The sequence below is a fragment of the Dicentrarchus labrax genome, unplaced genomic scaffold (assembly GCF_905237075.1).
Source record: "Dicentrarchus labrax unplaced genomic scaffold, dlabrax2021, whole genome shotgun sequence".
In the NCBI taxonomy this organism is placed as follows: domain Eukaryota; kingdom Metazoa; phylum Chordata; class Actinopteri; family Moronidae; genus Dicentrarchus; species Dicentrarchus labrax.
Window position 1 is genome coordinate 28,338,677 of NW_026136714.1, and position 15,580 is coordinate 28,354,256.

The 15,580-nt window shown below is 38.1% G+C and overlaps 1 protein-coding gene across 3 annotated transcripts in view; it reads right to left on the minus strand.

Moving 5' to 3' along the window:
* Positions 1 to 15,580, minus strand: part of LOC127375927 (endophilin-B2) — a 36,867-nt gene that overhangs the window by 12,943 nt on the left and 8,344 nt on the right. For all 3 annotated transcript variants that reach the window (XM_051422358.1, XM_051422355.1, XM_051422357.1), the window contains 5 exons: positions 8,318 to 8,451; positions 6,427 to 6,519; positions 4,227 to 4,289; positions 1,553 to 1,576; positions 884 to 973 (listed from right to left, as the gene is read on the minus strand). In XM_051422358.1, coding sequence (XP_051278318.1) covers positions 884 to 973; positions 1,553 to 1,576; positions 4,227 to 4,289; positions 6,427 to 6,519; positions 8,318 to 8,451 — 404 coding nt within the window. The remainder of the gene's footprint in view (positions 1 to 883; positions 974 to 1,552; positions 1,577 to 4,226; positions 4,290 to 6,426; positions 6,520 to 8,317; positions 8,452 to 15,580) is intronic.

The window sequence follows — 15,580 nt, forward strand, 5'->3', positions numbered from 1 at the left end:
AAAGAAAGATAGTTTATTGTTGAGTCTCAAATACAGAAACATTGGGACCCTGGGAATGAGACTAAACAATCAACTATTTTCAAGCCTCCAACCCAGAGCGCCTTTAAGTCTTTCTTGAGTCTGATTGGTCGTTTCCGTTCAGGCCTGGTGGATTCTTGCAACCATTAGGAGCACTAAGAGGAGCCAGAGGAACCTGATTGTTTCACAGATTATCTGTCTCATGTCATAAAACAGTGAACATTTTCAACAAATATGACATATAAAAAAGTGATTTTATAAAAGTTACCTGATGCAGCTTTAAATTCAAGATAAGTACTTTTCCAAAGAGTTCAGAATCATACCTACGTACTCAAAATGAGTAACCTTTTTATTGTGGGTATGTGCTTGTTAAGGGACGCTGCATATCAATTTTTGCTGGGTTTATATGTTCTCATCTTAACTACAAAAACACAAGAGTGTTTCACTGGGTTTTTGGCATCCATTTTATTCAAAATAAATACAGATAAATTCTAGGATTTAATTTAAAATACAAACACTGAAAATAGTTTATTAACCTTGTTGTATGTTTATTTAACAGCATTTACATTATTTAATTAATGCATTACTTATTAATTAATAACTTAATTAAAAAATACTCTTTAGTTTTAAAGTTCAGAATAAAACCTAAAACCTAATATAAACCAAGTGAATAATAAAAAAAGGATGATTTTTTTCAACGAACCACATGTAACAAAAAGAAAAGATAAAAGTGAATAACTACAGCCACTACAAATGCAACCTTGAACTTTGTGTGTGTGTGTGTGTGTGTGTGTGTGTGTGTGTGTGTGTGTGTGTGAGAGAGAGACGCTGATATAAGTGGTGGAAGGGGATATGGCTGACATACATGTGTACTACTGATGCCCTCCAAAAGCAGCCGTGTAACTTCTGCTTGGCGGTCAAACTCTGTTTGTGCCACTCGAAGCTCATGCTCTGCCTGAAACAACAGGAAGAATGTGAGTTATTTCCCTCGGAATACTTACATGTCCAAAGTCAATACTTTAATTAGGAGACATACTTAAAAACAATTAACATGGTAGGCTGATAATAATATGAAAATCATCTCAAAGACCTGGTGACTAAACAGGTCAGCAAGTCTGAAATATTTCCATGCTCCGGAACCCTCAGAAGACACACATTTGATGTAATTTATACCAAGGAGCATTCAGGAGGGAGGATTTTAGTTACTTTGTGCACAAACAGTCCAGTAATACTGGACTGTTTGTGCACTGTACTGTACTATGTGCAGAACAGTGGTAAGACTGAAAAAACTGATGGCCTCAGTATGCTACAAACAAAATGCTTGTCAAATGCTTGACAAAAAGACTGTCCATCAATCTCTCAATTACAATTCATTCATTTTCATTACACTTTTGTAAGGAGCTGCCTTCGTGGCCAGTTAAACCAGATATAAACATTTTGGTAAGAGTTTCATTGAAGCATACTGAGGTCTTACATTATTCCTGGACACCAGAGAGTGGGACAAAGTTCACAACCACAACAGTGCCGTACTCACTTTTTCCACTTCCTCACTCCAGAGCTGAAAGGCCAAAAACATGCAGAAAAAGAAGAACAGATAAGTTATAACAAAGACATCCTTCACTATTTTGACGTGCAACTCGTGCCAAACCTCATTACTAAATTACAAAAAAACTATTGTTTATTCCATGGAACACACACCCTCAGTGGACAGCATAAAAGGTTAGAATGTATTTTGATGGTTAACGTTGAAGTAAGTGTAGGCAAGCCATGAAAGCTGTGTCCCGTGTTATATTCACATTGAAAAGCCATTTTGTTACTACTCTTTATTATTCAGTCTAGCTTTACCTTATCTTTTTTCAAAGAGAAAACAATCCAGTTCTCATTGACGCAGTGACTTTGTTTCTTGTTCGTAACTGTCCTGTATTACCAAGGTTATGTTTTTGGTGTCATATGATTGTCTGTCGGTAGGATTATAGAAAACTACTGGTCTGATTTTTATTAAATTTGGTGGAATGTCTTACAGTGGGCCAAGGAAGAATCCATTATATTTTTGAGTGAATCCACATCACAGGGCAGATACACATTCTTTTTGAGCTGGGTGTTCCTCAAGAGGAACACACAGAGTTTGGTATGAGTGTCTTGGCTAGTTGTGATCCAAATGCGTGCAAGAAAGAACTTATGCACCAAGAAAGAAAACCAAGAAGGAGCATAATCATTGTTAGAGAGTGAAAAAGTGAACATGAGACTAGGAGAAGAGAAGAAAATGTGCTGTGGGGAAAAAGACAGCAGCTGCAGTGTGAACGCTTTGAGTGCCAGTTCATTCCTGACAAAGTTGATTCCATTTCTGAAATGCCTGAAAGACCGACAGATAGATAAGAGCTACACCAATATACCTGTATATGTTGGCCAATAAATAACAAGAGACGTCACTTCATAAATGCCAAACTAGAAGCCCTAAAAATCCAGTACTGGTCAGGCAAGCATGACACAGTCAGACAGATAGTTCGAGAGGACAGAGAGAGAGACAAGTGAAGCAAGGACAGACAGAAGTAGATTTTGGATTTCTCCAGAACTTAGCTAAACACACTATTTTCCCCTTAAAATCTCTTAAAGCTACGCAGTAAGTACTATACCGAACATTTCAGCAGTGAATAAATGATTGTTTGGAACATACTGAGGACATGGATCAACAGCAGAGAGGTGAATTATGTTGCAGGGGCAGTTTGAGAAGTTTCTCAAGGATTTTTTTCTGTTGCCATGACTCTAAGCTGACTACAATTGCTGCACACATTCACAGTGTGCATTTAACCCCAAACCAACTCCCTGACATACCACATTGCTACACACGTCTCAACCTTGGAAAATGTCCTGAATTTTGTTTCAATCTAATGGACACTGTATGTCCACAATACAAATCAATTTCATATGTGAATTATTTCTCTATTTTTATCTGTTTTAGCATTTAACAGTCCCTGAAATTCTTGTTTTTGCTGATCGCTAGGGGATTAACTTCTCACCATGCTTCAGTGATGTGCAAGTGGACTCTGTGACAACATTGCCTGGTTACGGGTGCAACACAGCACACATCTGACCACACTTAACCGCGCAGTCAGTGCTGAAACAGGCTTGAAACCTTTGAGAGGGTAGTGGACAGGTATGTCACAATTTCCATTCTAAATTAAAAAATCTATCAGAATCAGCTTTCAGTTTGGATCACTGAAATCAAACACACTGGCACTAGAGATGTTCCAATGCCATTTTTTCCTTTCCTTTGTTACACTGGGAAATAGCAGGGTCCTGATTAGGTGTAATTAAATTACATGGCATCGTATAGGAGCACAGACACGAGTACTCAGCAATACCCGATACTGTATTTTAAGCAGTATCGGAGGAATTTCTGATATTGGTATTGGTATCAGAACAACCCTAACTAGAGATACTCACTTCCCAAAACAAACGCACCAATCTATGTCACATGTCAGGGTTCAGGTTACCCACAAGGCCACATTCTTGCTGGTGGCTTTTAGCAGGTGAGAAAAGTTAAGCTGTTGTAAAGATCCCTTCTGCCATCTACTGACTCTCCTTTTTGTTCTTGTGTTTAATGTGTAATTTTCCAGTAATAAATTCACCACTGTGCCAACTATTTTGCTGTGCACACTAAACAAGTTTAAAAAAGCAGTATGCTCAACAGAAAATGTAGAAACTCTGAGGAAAAATCTGCTTTGTTCCAACAAAGGTGGCAGAAATCCTTTCTTTGGTTTAATCTACCAAGAAATGAAAAGTATAGAGACTAAGATGAGTTAATGAGCAACATCCCTGAGGGCTGCTGGAAGGTAGACGCTTGTTATCAGTGGCATGCCAACCTTCATCACTACTGTATAATATCAGACACGACACAGAGGTCTAGTATGCAACTCTGAGTTCATAATCACCATTCTTACCAGATGGCAACACCTCCTGACGAAACATTAATGAAGTACAGATTCATAGCTCACTACCAACAGTGACCGGTATTATACTAAATATTGTGTTAAAGCCATTTAAGGACAATAATAAAAAGTTAAGTGCTTTTCCCACCCACTCCTGGTGGCCTTTCATAAAAATCACTATTTCTAACTGAAGTATGTGTACATAGAACCTGACAAGATTTTCAAAGGGATGATTGTACATGTCCAGTTTTATTTAGTAAAGCAGAAATGTCTTCTTACCGCAGAGGCACTGGCAGAAAGCACATAGTTGCGGGGTCTGGTCTCCTGAAAATCTGGAGCCATCTACAGAGACAGTAAGGTTATATATCATTCATACTATTGTCTACTCAAAGTATACATGGCAATACACATTACACACCAAGAAATGCTGACAAGACAATCAGGAAGCACAGCAGAAATGAATGATGATGATCTTGAAGAGTTACACATTAAATGTCCAGTGTGTAGGATTTAGTGGCATTTAGCGTTATAGTTGCAGATTGCAACCCCCTCGCCTCACCCTCTTGTTTCAAGTGTGTAGGAGAAATTACGGTGGCCATGGAACTAGCAGAAAACGCCCAATATTCACGTGATTATAAACTAATAAAAACACATCTGTGAATATTATATTCAATTTCTGCCAATAAAGCCTCCTAAATGTTACACACTGGCCCTTTAAACTACAAGACAGCACAGATTACTGTGAAACTGTTAATTTGTGCATTAAAAGCAGTGGCTGATTTTGAGATTTTCCATTAAATGAATACATTATTGAATACATCAATATATTAATGTAAACCATGTCAGTAATGTAAAATCATGTCAGTAATGTATTCTACTTCTAAAATCGAGTTTCATAAAGACAAAATACCTGACCTTAATTATCATTTCCTTTGCCTCTTAAATTTAAAATTAGTTAATATAACATTCTTAATTCAAAAGGGCTGTGATATGCTCTAGCAGGTTACAAAGATGGGAGAGGTTGTTAGTTACCTGCCAGCACACTTTTACATTAGGTGTGTCTGAACTCATAAAAGGGAACACTGTATGTAAACATCCTCTCCTGCACCACTGAAACCAGTGACTAATATGTCTAATTCACTGACCTGACTAATCCACTGTAAACAGGACAGTCAGTGATATAACAAGCTTCAATTCAAGTCAGCAGCAGTGTATCATGCGCATGCTAACATGCATTCACATTGCAAAAGTCTGACTTTGTCAGTCAGCAAAGTATGTGATTTTGTCATCCTCATAGTGAAAACAAAAGCTCTGATAAAAGTCAGACTTTTTTTTATTCTGTTCAGGGAAAAACCAAAAAGCAGATCAAATTATTCCTAGATAATAATGAAATGGGAAAGGAAAATTATCAATCAGGAACTGCTATTTCAGGTTTATGACTTGGTTTGTACTTGTGTAGTGCTTGTGTAGTACAAACAAAGTGTGTAAACTGATTTTTCAGAATCAGAAAACAAAAATACTTTATTGATCCCCAGTGGGAAAATGTATTACTCTTTTTGTGCAGAATTCTAAGTACAGCATTTCTGGGCCTATAGCTGTTGCAGCCATATTGCTCAGTTTGAGGAGTTCTAAATGCAACAAATTTAAAGATAAAGCAGAATTGCTGGATTTTGGAGGGTAAAGAGTGCTCTTCTCAAAAGTTCTAATGGATTTGTACCAGTTTCCAGAAAAAATCATTCTGTCTTTCTCGGTTATGATTGGTTCATTCAGGCCTGGTGGAGTCTTACGAATACCATTAGGAGCACTAGGAGGAGCCAGAGGAACCAGATTTTTTTAACAGATGATCTGTCTCATGTACTACTGTCAGGATATAGTAAAAGTTTTTATAAAAGTTACCTACTGCAGCTTTAATCAGAATTTGTTTTTTTGTTTCTTTTCCCTGACACTTGGCCTACTTGCCTACTTTTGCTAAGAGTGAAGGCTCTGTAAATACAGCTTGTGTTCAGGTATTCAAAGTTCAGACCTTACATAAAAATCTAAACTTTCAAAATAACAATTTAATCGATGTCATTTCATTTTCCTCACAGAGATGAATGAAATACTGAGTGTGTTTTGAGACCCCCTGTGAAGTTGGGAACCACTAATCTATAAGATTGCTCAGAAAACATATTCTATTACATGCATACTATTTTTTGTTGTTGATTTTTTTCGTTCTTTTTTTTTTGAACAGCTTCTTGTCGCTAATAACTGAACGGCACAAACAATTCATTCAAAGCAAGTGAGACAATTCAGTGTGCATCACACCGAAAGTCTTTGAAATTTCTTTAATACTTACTTCACCCTCGCACTGCAATGGTTATGAATGCAGAAACAGTTAGTCATGGTTAATGACAGAACCACCAAATGTCATTACATTAGAATGATTATGGGAGTGAGTGTGGGGACTGGGTTGTGGGTTGAGAGGGTCAAAATGACTCACTGCAGCCTTAGCCTCAGCCACTTTGGCCTTCTTCAGACGTGTTTTACAGGCATCCAGGTCCAGGCGAAGGTTCTCCAGAAGACGCCTTTCTTTCTAAAGCACAGACAGAGATGAAACCAGGGAGCTGTGAGCAACCACAACCAATCAAACTTTGCTGGCATGGCAGAATTAAAGCATGCTAAAGTCAAAGTGGACAAACAGATGTGGGACAATAGCCACGTTCCTTTCACAGGGGTATTCCAAGGAATACAAACTTTTCTAGGAAGGGAGGGTCTACTTCAAGTTTCATTATTTTACCCAGCAAAAAGTCCCTGCTCAGGGCATTTTATTTCAGCCACCATTTTTAAAAATATGCACTTGCAAAGCAGCAAAGTTGTTGTATAGTTACGCACGATTATGACTGATCTTTTCAATCTCTTAAACTGGATTTATACTTGGCTTTATACTGAGTGGCAGTGAGCTACAACAGATTTATTTTACATCCAGGTAACTGTCTATTTTGCCTTTACAGAATCAGACAATCTTTTTTCCCTAAAGACATCATGCTTAGGGGTAGCTGTGGCTCAGATGCAGAGCGTGTCGTCCACTAATTGGTTGTTGGTTCGATCCCCGGCTCCTCTCGCCACATGTTGAAGTATCCTTGAGCAAGATACTGAACCCCAATTTGCTCCTGATGCCGTGCATCAGTACGGAGTCCCTAAAGGGACATGGGGAAAAAAAAAAAGAAAAATTTCTCGTGCTCACCAGATACTTTCTCGTGCTCACGAGAAAAGTATCTCGTGCTCACCAGATACAGGCGCAGCCTTAAGCCGGACACTCATTTGTCCTCCTTTTGAGAAAATAACAAAGAACGTCCGCATTTTGACACATTACTTTGTTAGTTTAATACTTATTGGCTAAAAATGTGTGTCAAAAAGTAATTTTATTGATTACATTTTCGTTCTATCAACACATGGCTAATTTTAATATTCAAATGAGCCATGTGTTGATTCGCCACAACACTGGCTCATGCAGTTGCTACCACCAGGCTGTCAATCAAGCTCTCAGCTACAGAGAACGTAAGGTTAGCTAACGTCGGTTGTTGGTTGTACAAATATGGACTTTTATTGTTGAATTTCTCCAAATTATAGAATATAATAATTATTAAATATATGAAAGCTGCAAGCAGCTATGAACGGGCCCTCGCACTCCACGCAACTTGGGGTGTGCTGTGGCCGCGTCACGTGCGGATCACAACATGAAAATGTCATGGAAATCAGATCAAAATCGCATTGCAGCGCATATTTCCTGTTACCAGTAGGTGGCGCTATCACTATATCTGAATATTGTCATGTAGACGTATTCAGGGCGGGACTGTTATCAAACGTGTGAAGTTTCATTGAGATTGGACCATGTACACTGAAGTTGTGAGGACGTGTTCAGGGTTGGACTGTACACTGAAGATTAAGTACAATCTGTTTTATGGCCAATCGGCAGAATTCGACACGTCGTCAGCCAATAAGTATTAAACTAACAAGGTAATGTGTCAAAAGGCGGACGTTCTTTGTTATTTTCTAAAAAGGAGGACAAATGAGTGTCCGGCTTAAGGCTGCGCCTGTATCTCGTGAGCACGAGATAGTATCTTGTGAGCATGAGAAACGTTTTTTATTTTTTTTTTTTCCCTCGATGTCCCTTTAGGGGCTCCGTACATCGGTGTGTGAATGTGTATGAATGATTAGTTTCTGTTGGATGGACTTTGCCATCGCTGAGTGAATATGTGTGAAAGGGTGAATATGGCATGTAGTGTAAAAGCGCTTTTGAGTGGTCGGAAGACTAGAAAGGCGCTATACAAGTACAGGTCCATTTACCCTTTACCATATTGAAGTGGGTTGGTGCGGTGCTTCAGACTCACTGAAATGGTCCTCCAGTCTCCTTCCAGAAAATTCCTGAGAGGGGTAAGAAAGCTGATGGCTGATGTTTGGAGGAACTCCCTCTCTGCCGCTCCTAGTCTTCTCTCACATTCTCCCACCTCAATCAAAGTACTCCCTGCAAGAAACAGATCCAGTGACCACAAACCTTCACTTCAAATCCCACACACTCTTACCAGGCCTGAACATGTCTTCTAAAAGCACCTGGCTACCATACCTTGACAACTTCTTCTGTCTGTATAATGCACTGTGTGCTTTGACTGTCAAGTGACGCAACACTACAAAGTTGTGGCTGTATGTTCACAAGTTATAATAATAGTATGAATGTGAATGTGGCATGTTGGAAGACTAGAAAGGTGCATATATATATATATATATATATATATATGTACAGTCCATTTACCATTTTATCTTTATCTATAAAGCACTCCTAAACAAATTACCAACTTACATCACTTCACTATTAGACCTCAATGTAGGAACCTAGCAGACCCACTCTCAGGACTGGATTACTGTACAGTTTATCCATTCCAGTTATCCATCTGGACCATATTAAACTTTATTGTATAAAGAGTATATATTTTTATATTCTAGATTATTTTTTCATTATATTTTTATTTTATTTTATTGTATTATTTATCCTTTTTCCACTCTTCGCATTACATTTTTCGTGTGTTGCTGTTCCAAATTAAATTTTATAAATATTGATTCCCTGATAACATTGGGAGATTTCAGAAACATGCTTAATAATAATAAGCATGTTATTGGTCTTCTTTTTCATTATAATTATAATTTTTTGTTTATATTGTTTACCTCCTTTTATGTTACCTAATGTAATCTTGTATCATTGAAAATTAGGGTTCATCCCTCAATGTACTCCGAGAAGTAAATAAAGGTTGAATGAATGAAGGAATTGTATTGCTGGTGTGGATAGCATTTTGTCAGACTGATTCTGTATATTTTGGAAAGGATGAACCTGAATATCTTTATATCTTCTATTTGAAGATGTTACATTGGGCTACAGGAAATTGTAACAAATTGTATTTCAGATCAAGCAATTTATCAAAGAACTGGCAGATGTACGTAGGTATGTGTCTAAATGTGGTGGGTTCTACAAGCTGACACAGTACTGCGGTCACAGCTGCCAGCAGTGGTTAAGTGTTCCTGTCTACTTTTACAATCATTGTTATCATTACCTCTCTCTCACCCCAACTGGTCGAGGCAGACAGCCACCCAGGGCTTGCTCATGGTAGGAACTGCTGGGTTGGGTTTTTGCAAATAATTCTGTTAGGAGTACGGTCTAGACCTGAGATAACATCTGTTAATTTTGGCGCGATACAAATCAAACTAAATTGAATTGGTGAATGATGTGTGAGGTCAGTATATTCTCACTGAATCTTCTGCTTTTACCAGTTCATGGCTGGGAAGTAGCATATGCAATATTTATACACCTGGCCCTTGCTGTGAACAGAGGACCGACTGGAAAGTCCCTGTTTAGTGGACAATAGCTGTGTTGGGAATGGGAAAGCTTTTCCTCTGTATGTGTGGGTGAGTGTCAGCATTCTGTACATATTTGTCACTTTCTATTTAGATCTGGATGTGTTTAGGGGAGGACGAGCAGGTGATCACATCCATCACATTGATTTATAAAAACAAAGATCTGAGAAATGTCTGTTGGGATGACTCAATGTTTTTCAGATCAGGCATTAGCTGAACCCTTTTTTCTAGAACATAGTGCCAACCTGAAATATTTAAACGTTCAAAATGATTCAGTTTACTATCATACGACATTGATGAAGAGGAAAATTAATTACCTAGACTATGGCGCACCACCATGGTTTAATTCCCCCCAAATTCATAATAAACCAAAAATATGTTTACACTTATCTCTAACATTGTGTTTTGCGCCGCTGGTTGAGCAAAGCCTCACTCACATTACAAGTATCCACGATTAATTAACTAGTGCAGTGGTTCCCAGACTGGATTCATGGCCTTCTTGATTTTAAGGGGTGTAAGAAAACTTAAAAAATATACACAGTAGGCTCACTTCTGTGAAGCAAATGTAAAGTAAATTGTTCAATAGAATCATTGTTAGAAATTATACAAAATACATAATAGAGACAGAAAATTGTATACAAAGTTTGATGAACAGGGAATAATCTACTCAAAATTCTTCCAAATCACTAATTTTACACAAATTTCTTGCAGTTCATACTGGGTTCATTGTACAGTTTTGAATATATTCAAACTCAATGATAGAAAAGGGGACCCATAAGGGAAAGGTTGGGAACCACTGAACTAGTAGACAATCTCCCCTCGCTCTGCCCCTCCTGACAGTCACACTGCTCTGCAGAGAAACAGAGACCGACGCTCTCTGGCGCAGATACAGTTCATTTTACCAGCGCAGACCAGCTAAAGCAACAGTGAACAGCAGCAAACACATCTGCTGTTGCCAATGTCATTGGTTGGTTTCGATCATTACGATCCAGTATTAACAACGAGATAGACCAACACACATAAAGTCAGCAGCAGAATGCAGAGGAGTTTCGTTTAGACCATTATTGATCTTTGGTTTTAACACAGATGGGGTGGGGGCTGATTTATCAGCCTAAAACATATCCCTGCATTATGGAGGGAAGGACGAGCTATTCAATAATGCTCAGGGATTTTTATTACCAATATATAACATTACTCATTCTATGTAGAGTATTCATTCCCAGACACTGGTTCGTGACCCTAACGTGGGTCAGGAGATTTTATTTGGGTCACAAAAGAATTTGATGAATTTTTCCTCATGCTAAAAGGCATTTATTTTGTTTCATTTATAAAGTATTAAAATGTGTACATTGTTTAACTGATGAGGTCAAAAACGAGAGCCTTAACTTTTCCTAAATGCACATATGTGACAAGTGGCTCAGATGCTGTTATTAGAATGGAATCACGGATAAAACAAAAACCTGAACCCGAGTTGTGATTTTTGGGCGACTATATCAAAGTTAGTGCTGAAGAAAGACAACAGCGATACAAACAGAGAGAGGCGGGGAAAGCTGGTGTGGGTGTGTTAGAGAGACATAGACACAGTAGGTGTGTGCATGGCTTGTGTGTTGGTCTATCAAATATTTTCATAGCTTAATATTGGGAACCCAACAACTGACCCTATCATCCTGTGGGAAACACTGAAGGCCTTTCCAAAAACAAGGGTCAGTAGCTGAACTGAAAGTCCACTAGAAAGCTCTGTTTGATGTTAGGTGATAATTAATTCATCCATTGCAGTGTGATACAATAATACATGTGTTTATGTAACTTTATTAGGCTGTATGTTTCTCAACAGATGATTCATGTTTGACTGTCTGCACTTTTCTTAGTAGACATTTCAGAAGTGAGGACGTGTGAATTTGGTATTTGGCTTTTTATTTTTCATTGATTTTTCATTTAAAGGAAAGATTAGATTTCAACCATGCAGTCCATTGATATTTAATCATATTAATGGTTTGCAGAGTCCACTAACACAAAGGTGCGTATTCAACCACCTAAAGACATTATAATTTAGTATTGTTCATCAACAGAAATCATAATAATGCATGACCTCTAGATAATCCAAAAAAAATGAACATCACAAACAAAATTCCATTCATCTGCGTGGCAGTGGGGTGGTGGCAGAAAGCTGCGAGATGGATATCTCAGGACCTTAGCAAATAAAACCATAATGATCTGCATGGCTAGATACCACTGGGGGTAAAGGAAAGAATGTGTTACTTTTGTAATGTGGTTGAACTGATCCTTTGTATCAAACTCCAGCTTGGTTGCACCAAATGGTTACTTTATTACTGACTCATGATGGGCCAAACAATAGACAATCAGACTTTCACTGCTGAAGATGAGAGGAGAATCATAGTCTGTTCTGTGATGCTCTAAGAATCCCTGTGGAGGACATAAAGATGACAAGCTACCACTAGGTTTGCCAAACTCTTGCATAAATCTGATTCTGGATCAAGTTATTGAGCTATGAATTTCCCTGAGGACATGTGTGCAGACAACCTGACTACTGCCGCAGTAGCACAACGCAGAGTGAAAATGAGCTTGTTCAGACCATTATTGATTTTTGGTTTTCCAGACTGGGTGTGGGTTGAGTCATTGGCCTGACACATATGCCTGCATTAGGGAGGGAAGGAAGTACTTTACAATAATACTCAGGCATTTTCATTACCAATATATAAGGTAAGTTTTAAAACTTGTCAATCGAAACATGTCCAGCTGACAGAAAGCTGTCGCCAAAAAAACATCCTGTCTTGGGTTTTTCATAGGGACGCACGATCTGCAGTCTGCTCAGTGGTCCGATTGAACAGGTTTAAACTGGGTTCTGTCAGTCCACAGTATGTTCAGCTGATATTCAACCAACACCAAACCTCTGAAGAGAATAGCTTAGCTAAAGTACAGGCCTGTTAATTCCAGTTAATTTGACCAATGACTGATTTCTTATATTCTTATTGAACTGTTGCTTAGAGGGACCTTTGTCTCTCTCAGTCTGGTTGATCCATAATACAGTTTTGTTCTCCATGTACAAAACCCTTCATACATTGACATTTGACTTTCTACAAACTCAAAGCATGAAAGGGCATTCAGAAACATAGAGCAGTCCTCTCAACCATCTGACTGTACAGAATCAAGCTTTTGTGGCAGGTGACTCCAAACTTTTGAATGGTTCACTGACTTTATTAGGCAGCTAACAGCTATAAATTTGATCTTCATGAAGGTTATGATATGGGCATCCAGTTAGCTCGGTCGTTAGAGCTGGCGACCCATATACACAGTGGCCCGGGTTCGAATCCGACCTGCAGCCGTTTGCTGCATGTCATCCCCCCTCTCTGCCCCCCTTTCCCAAAAAAAAATACTTAAAAAAAAAAAAATCACATGAAGGTTATGATATTCACTTTTAGAAACAGCTGTATGGTAATTTTGGAAGCTGTATTCTGTCCTATTGTGGAATTATGATAACATGTTATATGTTAAAAAAACATTGTTCTTATTTTTTGCTGCTGCCTGTCTTGGCTAGAAGTCCCTTAAAAGAGAGATCTTTTAAAGCCTTAGCAAGGAGACTGGACCCTTATATACCATGCATAGTTCATCATGATCAGAATGGTTTTGTCCAAAAACGCCAAGGATTTCATAATATTAGACGAGTTCTTAACATAATTCATGAAAAGTTTGATGCAAAAGATACAGCAGTACTCTCACTGGATGCCCAGCAAGTTTTTGATAGAATAGAATGGGCATACTTATTTAATGTTTTGCCCTCCAACCTGGGTGAATATTGAGCAGGCATCAGTACCAAACCTCCCATTAAGGCTGTATATGTAATCTGCAGATCCACAAAAGCACATCAGCATATTGGAGACACTCTTTCCATCTCTCGTTTCTCCCCCATATGGGGCAATACATATTTCAAAGCAGGAAGGGCAGACGGTGGATTAAAAATTTGGGCAGATAACAGTGCGCAAAAAATAGAGGACCTTTCTATGGATGGTAATCTTCTTACATTCGATCAGATGTGCCAAGCATACTATATTCCGAGAAACATTTTTTTTAAGTATCTGCAATTGAAACATTTTATTTTATCTAAACATAAGAATGTAGTAACTGAACCACCACTATCACATCTTGAAGACCTTACGCTTCAGCTTCTAGAGAGGAGGAAACAGATCTAGATGTCATATGATAAAGAGTCCACCATCGACAGGCAAGAGGCATGGAGACTGGATATTCAGGAAGACATACAAAAGGCTGATTGGGAAAAGGCATGTTTTAAAGCCCAAAAACAATATACCAGTACTAGAATGAAATTATTACAATACAAATGATTGATGAGAACATACATTACCCTGGTTAAGTTAAATCGATGGTCCCCTGATGTGCCAGACACGTGCATTAAGTGCTTGGAAGGAAAGGGTACTCTGTACCACTGTATATGGGATTGCCCAAAAATAAAAAAATATTGGAAAGAAGTTGTTCTGACTTTATCTGAGATTGTTGGAGTGAAAGTACCTCACCAGGCGGGAATATGTATACTTGGTATATATCCAAAAAACTTCGGACTCCTGCAGGCTAGGAGGATGATTGCTCTGTCTTGGAAAAAAATGGATGTGCCCACGATACATGTGTGGATAAAGGAGATGGAATCTTGTATTGTGTTGGAAAGAGTGACTTATATAACCAGGGGAAGGATTGCAGAGTTTGAGACTGTGTGGAAACCTTTAATAGAGTTTCTTAAACGTTAAAGTGCACAATCAACTTGAAACTGCTGTGTTGACATATGTTGTTGAGTGTTTGTGTTTTATTTAGTTTAGTTAATTTGTTAAATGTGTGAAGTATGTGAAATGTCTTGTGAAATTGTGACTGTTTATTTTATGGATGTTATTGTTTTGATTGTTGTCTATCTGTATAAGTGAAATATATATATATATAAAAGTTCAATAAAAATATTGTTGGGAAAAAAAAAAGAGATCTTTAATCTCAATGGGACCTTTCCTGTATAAAACCATCACTGCTAAGAATGGGGTGGAGAGTGAGAGGAAAACTTAGAGGAATTTATGAGAATATCCAGAGCACAATTGGGTACTTACCGTTACTACCAGAAAAAAGAAAAAAAGATCTTATCCAAGTAGTTTACCAAGTAATAATCTAATTGGGAAATCTTAATATCAATATGTAATCAGTACTAGGATCTTTAGATAGAGCTGTTTTTTTTTTTTAGAGATGGTTATTTGTGCTTGTGCCTGTATTGGATAGGAGCAGCGGAAGAGAGGAGAGGAGAGGAGAGGGGGGAGAGAGAGGGGTTAATATGCAGAGATGAGAAACAGGGTCTTTTTAGGACTCGACCTTAGTGCACGGTGCACGCCCTCTACCGGTTGAGCTTGACTGCAATTTAAGAGGATATGTTGTCAGAAATGGAATATAATATTCAAAGGTATGTTTTTACTTTGCTTTGCTTTAGTGTATAATCACCTGAATATAAGAATGTCTTAACTTTGAATGAGCTATTCATATCTACAGGGCAAAGCCCCATGGAGCACAAGAATTTGTGACAATTTCTTTCTTATTTGAGAAATATCTCTTTGTTAACTTACTTAGTATTTTATGTGAGTCTGAAGTGTTTATACAACTATTTTAAAATGTCTGGAAAGGAAGCAATGTTAAAGTTATGTTCTGTTTTTACTGTGTTGCAGTTTGTACAATAGAAACTGCTGACA